This window comes from Drosophila arizonae, chromosome 5 (genome assembly GCF_054131065.1).
Source record: "Drosophila arizonae isolate 15081-1271.41 chromosome 5, UAZ_ARI_1.0, whole genome shotgun sequence".
NCBI lineage: Eukaryota > Metazoa > Arthropoda > Insecta > Diptera > Drosophilidae > Drosophila > Drosophila arizonae.
The window spans coordinates 26265088-26276998 of record NC_142925.1 but is presented as its reverse complement, the minus strand read 5'-3'; the positions used below and the strand labels follow the sequence as shown (position 1 = coordinate 26276998).

At 37.2% G+C, this 11911-nt stretch overlaps 1 protein-coding gene across 7 annotated transcripts; it reads left to right on the top strand.

Annotated features, from left to right (window-relative positions):
* The first annotated feature begins 4921 nt into the window (after positions 1-4921).
* On the top strand, positions 4922-11078 carry LOC108617435 (uncharacterized). Of its 7 annotated transcripts, none has more exons than XM_089469833.1 (8): positions 4963-5077; positions 6075-6111; positions 7243-7448; positions 8184-8325; positions 8500-8642; positions 8710-8866; positions 9485-9599; positions 9738-11078. In XM_089469833.1, exons 3-8 carry the CDS (start codon positions 7397-7399, stop codon positions 9864-9866), a joined length of 738 nt encoding a protein of 245 aa, XP_089325959.1. In that variant the 5' UTR covers positions 4963-5077; positions 6075-6111; positions 7243-7396; the 3' UTR covers positions 9867-11078. The 7 variants fall into 7 exon arrangements, with proteins under 7 accessions (XP_017868730.1, XP_089325958.1, XP_089325959.1 ...); XM_089469835.1 differs by having other exon boundaries at positions 4964-5077; positions 7239-7448; XM_089469836.1 differs by having other exon boundaries at positions 4965-5077; positions 6075-6129.
* Positions 11079-11911: the final 833 nt, after the last annotated feature.

The window sequence follows — 11911 nt, the reverse complement described above, 5'->3', positions numbered from 1 at the left end:
TTTCAATAATTTTTCACGTCTTTCAGCTTACCCAAGAAACACGCACACACATACACACACACGCACGTACGCACACACAGGCATACATACACACACACGCATACAGACACAAACGCATACACACACTCACATACACACACACATACACAAACACATACATACACATACACAAACACATACACACACATACACAAACACATACACACACAAGCACCCACGCATAAACACGCATGGGCTGCAGTGTGCGCTTACTATGAGAACTTAATTGTTTAATAACTTTTTTTGTGGACGTACGATCTTCATGAAACTTTCAGATTATGATTATAACATGGATATGCATGTAATTGCCAAAGCACAAGTCTCTAGTATTTGAAATACGCTTTTTACAAAAGTGAGGGTGAGGGGGTGAATTTAGAGGTGGGGGGTAAATTTTAACAAAAACCGAAATTGTATAAATTGCATATAAGCATACATTAAAAATTTTGAGACTCTAGCAATAAAGGTGTAGAAGATATAATTTTATAACTGGTTTTCGATAAGGTTTTTTATCGATAAACAAGTAAGAAAGCTCTAGTCGAGACTGCTCGACTACGAGATCCCCTGAACCCTTGGAGCAATAGATATTTCAATAATTTTTCGCGTCTTTCAGCTTACACAAGAAACACGCACACACACACAGGCATACATATACACACACGCATACAGACACACATACACACACACACACACGCATACATACACAAACGCATACACACACATACACATACACACACACATACACAAACACATACACACACACATACACAAACACATACACACACAAGCACCCACGCATAAACACGCATGGGCTGCAGTGTGCGCTTACTATGAGAACTTAATTGTTTAATAACTTTTTTTATGGACGTACGATCTTCATGAAACTTTCAGATTATGATTATAACATGAATATGCATGTAATTGCCAAAGCACAAGTCTCTAGTATTTGAAATACGCTTTTTACAAAAGTGAGGGTGAGGGGGTGAATTTAAGGGTGGGGGGTAAATTTTAACAAAAACCGAAATTGTATAAATTGCATATAAGCATACATTAAAAATTTGGAGACTCTAGCAATAAAGGTGTAGAAGATATAATTTTATAACTGGTTTTCGATAAGGTTTTTTATCGATAAAAAAAGATCGGGATGAGTTATCGAATTTTAATGATAAACTTGATATGCGCGCTGTAATTACGGACATTTTAAAAAAAATTTGAAGTCTCTAGCTCTTATATCTTCTGAAATCGACGCGTTCATACATACGGACAGACGGACAGACGGACAGACGGACAGACGGACAGACGGACAGACAGACGGACAGGGCCAAATCAACTCAGCTCGTCACCCTGATCAAGAATATATATACTTTGTGGGGTCTGCCACGCCTCCTTCTCCCTGTTACATACATTTCAACAAAACCATTATACCCTGATTTCCCATTGAAAATGGGTTCAGGGTATAAAAAAGATCGGGATGAGTTATCGAATTTTAATGATAAACTTGATATGCGCGCTGTAATTACGGACATTTTTCCCATTGAAAATGGGTTCAGGGTATAAAAATAAAAAAAAAAACAAATTATTTTTCCATACAGCGTAATTGTAAATTTGTATGTAAAGTTAGGTAAGATTTCAATTTAATCAAAATTATCTAATTATACCCTGAACCCATTGAAAATGGGAAATCAGGGTATAATGGTTTTGTTAAAAGTATGTAACAGGCAGAAGGAGGCGTGGCAGACCCCACAAAGTATATATATTCTTGATCAGGGCGACGAGCTGAGTCGATTTGGCCCTGTCCGTCTGTCCGTCCGTCCGTCCGTCCGTAATTATGAACGCGTCGATTTCAGAAGATATAAGAGCTAGATACTTCGAATTCTTTTTAAAATGTCCGTAATTACAGCGCGCATATCAAGTTTATCATTAAAAATCGATAACTCATCCCGATCTTTTTTTATCGATAAAAAACCTTATCGAAAACCAGTTATAAAATTATATCTTCTACACCTTTATTGCTAGAGTCTCCAAATTTTTAATGTATGCTTATATGCAATTTATACAATTTCGGTTTTTGTTAAAATTTACCCCCACCTCTAAATTCACCCCCTCACCCTCACTTTTGTAAAACGCGTATTTCAAATACTAGAGACTTGTGCTTTGGCAATTACTTGCATATCCATGTTATAATCATAATCTGAAAGTTTCATGAAGATCGTACGCCCACAAAAAAAGTTATTAATCAATTAAGTTCTCATAGTAAGCGCTCACTGCCGCCCATGCGTGTTTATGCTTGTGTGTGTATATGTATGTAATTGTTTGTGTGTGTGTGTGTGTGTGTGTGTATGTGTGTGTATGTATGTGTGTGTATGTATGCCTGTGTGTGCGTGCGTGCGTGTGTGTGTGTGTGTGTGTTTCTTGTGTAAGCTGAAAGACGCGAAAAATTATTGAAATAGCTATTACTCCAAGGGTTCAAGGGATCTCGTAGTCGAGTAGTCTCGACTAGAGCTTTCTTACTTGTTCCTGTTTTTCTTTTTCTCTTGTTTTAATTCTGATTAATGTAAATTAATATCTAATGAATACTAATAGTTACAGTATCTTATAATCAAATCGAAGATACAACGTATATTGTTCATTTGAAAATATAATCGAGACAGCGAACAATTAAAATATACTGACATAAATTATAATTATCATCGTGCTTTTACATAATTGAGCTCTATTAAACAAAGCAATCTAATCTAAATTGAAGTTGCTCATATGGGAAATTTCCGATTATCTAACAGGTTATGTGCGATATTTACAGCTATTTATTGCAAATATTTATGCGATGATTCATTACTTTTTTTTTTTTTTTCTTTTTAATACTGACTATGAATATGTGAATAAGATGTATGTATGTAATTTGTATCAGGAGGACGAATTCAATTGATTCAGCCATATCCGTATGTCCGTCCATCTATGTAACTGTCAGATCATTTATAATTACAGAAGCCTCCGGATATTTCCGAACGATACAAAACTATCGACATAGCTCTATAATAAGGATGATTTATTGAAATATTAATAAACTTGTCCTACAGGGGATATATAAGAATATTCATTACAAATTCATTACAATATGTCTATTGATTGGTTTTTGTTCATAGAAACCAAAGTGTTGACTATAGTTGACCTTAAACTCGACCGTCGGTCCGAAGCAATCGCTCCTGTTTCGCTAAATGTACTTTCTGATTCTGCATAACTTGCTGGTATACATAAATATTATTTTAACATTCATAAAGGCTTACAACTTCGGTAGATCGAAATCGAAAAACTTCCATCGATCTATCGCACTTCACGAGTTCCATCGATACTATCGATAAAGCCCTCTATGGATTTCCCAGCTTTCCGGCCACACCACTGTCTTATTTTTAGGATTCGATGCTCTAAATTAGATGTCAATTCCAAATGTAAGTAATAAACTATTTCAGTCGGAAGCTTATTCGAGATAAGATAGATAAATAATCTTCCTAAAATGTGATTACGAGAATTGTGTGTTTTTCAACTATTTACTTAAAGACTTCTCAGTAAATAATTTATATAATTTAAATAAGTATATAAATATTATTTCAAATCAATTTATGAAGTGCTCATCAAGCGTTCAATGTAAATAGTCTCTTGAGCAATTGAACAAAGGGCGAATGCAAGTCACTCCTCCGTGCTTGAGGTCCTATTCGTCAACAAAACGGGCCTATCGATTCTATTATTTGTATGATCTATATTTATGTTATAGACATTTTGGCACGCCTTGACATTCAGGGGCTGGCCCTGAACCTTTACAAATGTCTCTGTCATAAAAACACAAATGAAATCGCTGCCTAATTTAGTTAATATTTACAACAAATACAAACAAACAGTGCGACAAATTGGCACACAACAAATAAAGCTCAACTCGACGGAATGTTGTATATTAAGTAAATGCAAACAAAAGCAAACACAAATAATTAATATTGATCGACTAAGGAATAGCTATACTGCTCTAATATACTAAATGTAGATTTATGATTATTTTACATCAATATTGATTTTTTTTTTTTTTTTTAATTTTTAATAACATTATTTTATCAACACCAAAACTGTTTTACTGCCTCTAATTATTCATACAACCCTATTGGATGCAATTGTGAGTATTATAAAAGCAAAAACCTGCGGCCACTTCTCGTGGCACTTGACAGGCGCAGGCGTGAGAACGAGACGGCAACACATGAGCGTGACAAGGAAAACAAAAGGACACACGTGTAAATTTCGACACTTGAAGCTAAATGACGTTGATGTCTGGTGTTCCTGTTATTGTTGCTGTTCTTATTGTTATTGTTGCTGTTGGTGGTGTTTGTGTTACGCAAACATTGACAACAAATATTTAACAGAGCAAAATGAAATTATTATTGGCAACAATTGTCTATGGCTTATTGGCTTATTATTGACGGGGCCATCAGCTTGAGAGATAGCTGGCGAGTAAATCTTATCGCTTTGACGGGAAATTCAATTGACTTTGGCTTATTCAATTAATTAAATACAAAATTATCAACTCTATTATAAATCAAGTGCACGCTGAAGGAAAAAACTAAAACGAAAAAAAAAAAAAAAAACAAAAAACAAAAAACAATTTACGTTTAGGCAGCTGATGCGACAGCTGCGTCGATTGGCTTATTATCAACTGCAGCTGTCAACCCAAAAACAACACAGTGCTTGGCAACATGCAGTAACCTGTTGCCAGCTCCGGTTTGCAACAATCTAAAATGTTGCCAGCAACATGCATGCCGAGTGTTAAGCGAACGCCTCACGCAGGCCATTCGTGCACTCACGAAGCTGCCTGAGCTGTGGGGTCGGGTGACGCCCGTTGCTGCTGCTGCTGGTGCTGTTGCTGCTGCTGCTGATGCGGCGGCGGCTTCTTCAGTACGTTTTTGTTACTCGGACGGCGAACAACGCGGTGCGCTTGCGTCTGGACAGCAGCTCTCAGAACTTGGGAAAGTGTTTTCAAATTTCGTGGCCGATCGTCGCGCAGGTGTGAACGCTCTCTAGCCATAAAAGCAATAAATGAAAAGCAATCACAAGCAACAGTAGCAACTTTACTTTGACTGCATTGCCAAACAATAAAATAAACGTAAAATGTCTTAAGAAAACCTGATTTCTATGATATGCCGGCAGCACACAGATCGCCTCACATCGCTTTGCATCGCAGCGGGCGAGAGGCTCGTCCGACTGCATTCTTTCAGTATATTTGCACTCTTTGCATCACGTGCTGCACCCTTCCACCCCGTTACCGTGGCGCCCACTTTCAAGGAAACAGCAAATTGCGATCTTTCTCAAAAATAAAGCTCGCTCAATTGCAATTTCGTTTTCGTTTTACTTGAGCAACCAGAAGTGCGGTCATTCGATTTTTTTCTCTCGCATCTTCCCATTCGTTTCGAATATGTTTTAAGTGTTTTGTTTTCCTTGTGAATGCCAATTGAAACACAGCTGATCAATGAGAAATCAATTGGAAAGCTCGAAAGTTGATTCGACTTGTGCATTTCGATTTGCATGCGATTGCACTTGATCCATTGGCACTTTTGATTATTTACTATACTCAATGTCTCAAACGAGCGGCCCTCCATAAATATCACAGGTCTATCAAAAAGCAAAAATATATAGAGACGCGCAAACTAATAACTGACCTTCCCCAATGTACACACACACACACACATATGTATGTGTGCATATACATGTATGTTTTTGCTGTTGGCTATTTGTTTACTATTAATTGAAGAGAAACACAGAGTTATCATTTGTTTATGTTTAAGTACACTAAAGTTCTTAAAAACCAATAATAAAAATAAATATGCGGCCCACACACACATGCACATGCACACGCTTATACATATCTGTATATGGTATATGGGATGCATCAGAAAATGTTAAAAGAAATCTAAAAAAAATGAATAATTTGGCACAGAAGCCTTCTGCAAAACAAAATCATTCTCGTCTTTTGTATTAACCTTTTCTACGTTTTTTTGTTTTAGGCTCTTATGCCAAGAGAGTGGAACAGCGTTCAGTGGGGTATATCAACTATAACATGTAATTTGCATGATCGAAATACACTTAGGGAATTAAAATTCTGTGCAATCACTTCAAGATCTTTAATCAAGTCCGTGTTGATTTACGCGATATTTTAATTGAAGTAAAATATTAGCATATTTCCCTTATGTGGACAGATCAAATCTTTATATAAACTGTAATAGAAGTTCTCATGCAAATTTCTACGGCAATAAATAATGATCTGTAAACGATAAGCGGCAGTTATTTTACCAACATTTTATCTGTAATTATAATTTAATTATCATTTAATTTCATTAAACTTTAATTTTTTTGATTTCAATTTTCAACTAATGCAGTTTAATCTTGTTAATTACTGTTCTTTGACTTTTGACTACCTCAAGGTAGTTTATTCAGGGAACTGGTAAATTAAATTGTATGATAAAACATCATATATACATATGTATATGCAGTAAATATATTTCATGACCATTGTACTTTGCACTTATTCGCTACTCTCCAGACAAGACCAAATCAGTTTATTTTTAAGCTCCCGCTCATTCACAATAATAATAATATACAACGAAAATATATATATACATATATATATTTTTTTAATTATTTATAGAATACGATTCGGTACACACTTAAGACTTTTAACCGAGAACAATTTTTAAATTGCGTTAAAATGTTGTGCATTAGCAGCAAAATAATTAATATAGCTTGGCAGATGCCAAAATTTATGCACAATTAATGTTGGAATTTCTTATTACATTATAATGAAAAACGAAATAAACGAATGAGTGAAGCAAAATACCCTGTGAACGAATTGTATTTTAATGTGACATGTATAAATAAATTTAACGTGAAACAGAGTCTTATAATATATATATATGTATATCTAATAGAAGATACTTAATACATATGTTCATTGTAATGATTATCAATAATTATAAAATATTTCAGGTGTCAATTTTTTTAGATTCCAATATACAAATCTTCAAAAGAAATCTTCAGTAGAAAATCTTCTTCTTGATAAGATGCTTTTGCTTTTCGAGGCATATCAATTAGTAGCTATTGGTTATGTTCTTTTTTGCTTTAATTTATCAGTATGTAAATATTTTATTCTGTGCTTGTCTTTCGTGTGCAAGGCAGACCTGCTACGCCGAGCGAAAGAGCGAGCGAGCTTGAAGCAAATGACGAGAGCAATTACAAGGTGAAACGGCAATAGACAAAAAGAGAAAGAGTGCAAAGCGTGAACTGCAACAACAGAGCAGAGAACAAGCAGGAGACAAACGCAAAGAGCAAAATGCATCGATGCTGCTGCAGTTGGAGGGTGCTGACGTCGCTGCTGCTGGCGGGTAAGTGTGAATTATTTATGCCCTGACAAAGGTCACGATGTGAAACTATCAGAGTTCGAGTCCGCAAACAAGCCCAACTCTAAGTTTGAGGCCTATTTTGCTTCCGACTATAATTCTCCATTCAAGTCTGAGGCTGCGTCTGCGTCTGCGTCCGAGTCCTTGTCCGTGTCCGTGTCCGTGTCCGTGTCTAGGGGCTTGCGTCTGGGAGCTGTCAGTCAGTTATCGCAGTGATCAGGCGAGCACTCTTAGTCGGCTTGATTGGCAGTTGCGTGACTTCGACAGATGCGCTGCACTGAAGAGGGGACGGAAGACAGCATAGGGGAGGTGAACAGCGCGAGAGCACGAGCAACAGAGTGAGGGGAAGTGTACCAAAACCCGAAAAGTTTAAATTTATGAAATGCCAATTTCACTTATGCCCAACTTTATTACCCCTGACGCACATTTGCAACTTTGTGCTGCAGCAGCAGAACGTGAGTCGGAGAGGGACAGTTGCAGAGAGTGAGTGAAAAGGAGTGCGAGCGAACGGTAGAGTGGACCAGAAGTGTGAGAGACTTAGCGGCACCAAGTCTCAGATTGCCTTTTAGCTTTCAACTTGAGCACTATCCACTGTTTGTTTGCCAGTTTGTTTATTTGTCTTCTTCTTCTGTTCCGTTCCCCACACACCGCCCGCACGCCGTTCGTTACATTTTTGTACTCGAATTTCGCTGGAACTGAAATGTGCATTGTGCCAAACAGCGTTGCTGATGGCGGTCGTAAGGTCAGAGGAATGCGGCCAGGAGGAGTTCACCAAGTGCGCCGAACCACTTGAAATGCTGCATTTAACGTCGGAATTTTCGATTGGCGCTGCCAAGAAGGAGGAATTGGATAAACTTTGTCAGTAAGTTGTTCCCATTGTTGTTGTTGTTGTTGATATTGTTGCAGTTGCAGTTGCCGTCGCCGTTGTCTGAATTGAAACAATAGCATTAACGCCATCATGTTTGTTTTCCAATGTCTAATGAATAATGTCTAATGTCTAATGTCTAATGTGTCGGCATCTGCTGCTGCTTTTCAGCGAGCTGCGCAAGGGCGTGCGCTGCATCCAGAGCTATACGCGTCGCTGCATGGATCTGCAGCAGCGCAACCAGTTCAACAAGCTGTACCATGGCACCAATCAGTTCATACGAGATCTCTGTAACAAAGGCGAGTTCCAAGAGGGTAAGTTCTCACCATAATACGCGCCCTGCGGCTCCAACAGCTGTAGCTCATGTGTCGCTCTTCGCAGAGTACCTGAAGCATGCGCCCTGCTCAGAAATGGCCAAGAAGGATTTCGAGGTGTGCGCCAATCGGTACAAGGAGACCATGGTGTTCCTCAAGCCCAACAAGAACCAGGAGAACGCCGAGAACGGCACGCTGAACGAGAACATCAAAACGATTTGCTGGTGAGTGCAACACGTGATGTTTTCATAATATTTCCTATTTAATCTTTCATATTTAATCACTTGATATTCACATTTCGCTGAATCAGCTTTAAATGATCTACTCGCTGATAGTCCCCCAGCGCAACAACAAAATACAAATGACATACGTACACGTTAAATGTAACTAAAAGTCGTTTGACAGCAGCTCAGTAGCCAATTCAGCTCTGCCTCAGCTTTTCCAAAAGTGTAAATATAAAATGTTTGTTTCGTCAAACTTGTTTGCAGCAACTCGATAATCGCTATCATGATTGAGTCTAAAAACCCAAGAAAAAAATTAGATTAAAAAGACAGCAAGACTGGTTCGCCTTGAATTGGCAGGTCGATTCTTACAGTTATTTATTTATTTTTTTAGGAGTAAATAACTCTTCTAATAGATGGCCTAAATTTCATTTGAAATATGCATATATTAATACGTAGCTATTTCACCAGATTTGTTCTCTTAGTAATGATTTCCAGTAGTGATTTTGTTTTACTTTTTCAGTTCAATTCGATTCTAAATTTAAATAAAATTAACAAATATCAATTGAAATCATTTGGAAATTTACTGTCTACTTTAAAAATTTACTATCTACTTTATAGTTCTATTAACGAGTTAGTGGACTGCTCTGAGAACGCGGCTCGTAAAATTTGTGGCAATGAAGCGGCCAAGTTTACACGCGAACTGGTTGATAAATACGCCAACAGCTTAACCAAGGTGAAGTTTTGATACCATTCATCAAAATTACGAATATGCATTTACAGGAAGCCCAACAGCATTTTATTTTATTCCTTAAGAAGTCTTACCAGGTGGGAGCTGAGCCAAAACTTTCTCTTTTTGATCTTTCATTTCCAGATCTACTGCGAGGATTTCACTCGACACCCGCAAATATGTAGAGATGGCGAAGGGGATGGGGCCAGTGCCTTGGGGCGCAATGGCTTGGGGCTAGTCATATGCCTCTTGTTGTCACAGCTGGTCAGATAGATGGAGATGATTGCTGTCATGCAGGACAATTACGTTTCCTTTCTGAACACACGCACACATGCACATCCACAGCCACACATAATTCAAGTTATACAATAGTTAAGGTTTCTAGATCACAGAGGAGCAGCAAGCGAAGAAGAAGAAGAAGAGAAAGAAGGAGAACAAAAATGTTATTTGTTGTATACGTTCACGCGCTTGCTTAGAATTGCTAGGCAGAAGATTTAGGGTTGATCGATAGAACGCTGAGGCGGAAGATAAGAGCAAACATACTTAAAAATTTCTGGAGTACATTTAAAAGTTAAGCGTATAGTCAGTGAGTATACATACTACCCAGATATATATATATATATATATATATATATACATATATGTGTAACTGTACAGTTGCAGCAGGTTAAGTAAGTTGAAAGTCTTTATAGGTTTAGGTTAGTGTCTACGAGTATGTTGAATGTTACTTCTAGAGCGAAATGTTGTTGACGTTTGTCGATTGGCACATTGAAGCAGATGAAACATTGAGTGCAATAATATATTAGTTGAGTTGTCTCTTGGAGGGCAAACTGATCACACAAGAATAGTATATAGAAATAAATGCCTATATATTTGCAATTAATTTGTTTCCGCGTGAGCTGCGAGTTTTTCTTCTTATGCAATTTATTTAGCCACGGCTGGATTATCCGTAAGCAAACACAATATAAACGCGCACAAAACAAAAGCAATAATCCACGGTTAAGAAAAGAAAAAAAGAAAAATTATTAACACACACATATCGGCATATGAATTAAGGTGCATTTCAGAATGAATTTAATAATGATTTTTAAAAAAAGGGAATTTTTAATTTAGCAATTTAATATTTATTCAAAACTTTATAATAAAGTTGAGCACTTATTTAGAGAAAGCCCAAAATGTAAATATATATACTTAAAACTGTATTAAATATAAAATTAATAAACAAGAACAAAGAAAAATGGAAAATAGACAAAAATCAATTAAAAATATATAAATCCAAATATTTCAAGCATTAATGTACGACACAAAACGCATTAGTTTAAATTAAAAACTGTGAATATATTATGATTAAAGAGCAACACATATATTTTAAGTAAAAACTATACACAAAAACACACACACACACACACACACACAAGCTCAAAAAAATTACCAACAAACACTCACATAAAAACTAAAAACAATAAATGAAAATAAATTAACAAAGATGCAAAAAAAAGCACAAAAGCCGTGCCAAAATGCTTTTACTGCAGCAAGCACCGCAAAAAACTGCAGCCAAGGGGCTGCGGCCGGCCAAGGGTGAGGTGTCAGGGGAGCATGTGTTGGGGGTAGCAGTGTGCAAGAGAAGAGCGCGAAACGCTTTTGCCGCACAGCTATTCGCGTCTGGCGCCCAAAAGTATGCCGCGCAAATATGTGAGCATGAGCTGAGTGAGCAGTCGTGTCCATGGGCGCCTGTCACGCCCATAAATTATGCTTATGTATTTAGGGCCTCAGGCGATGAATAACTAATTTATAGGGTATATACATACGTAGCCCAAGGACACAAACGCAATCGAGACTCATAATTGTCAATGGTTAGCGAAACACTTAAGGAAACTCTAACGTCCCTCCGCCTCACCGATAACAGAAGTTAATTAATTTGCACAAATCTGAGGAAGTTAAGTGAGTTAAGTTAAGCTTTCAGACAACTGAGCTGAGCTGAGATGACTAGGGCCTGGATCAGTTCCAATCAAGTTAATTTACTTCTACACAATCAAGCAATATGTGAATGATAATGGAATATGAAAAGGAAATCTAACGATAAATGAATCGATTTGAGGAATGTTTGCTCAGATTGTTTCGCTATTGTGATGTATATATCTGGCGTATACATACCTATATACATATGTATATACCTTTTTATACCCTCAACCCATTGAAAATGTTAAAAGCATGTAACGGACAGAAGGGGGCGTGGCAGACCCCACAAAGTATATATATTATTGATCTTGATTTGGCCCTGTCCGTCTGTCCGTCCATCCGTCTGTCCGTATGTATGA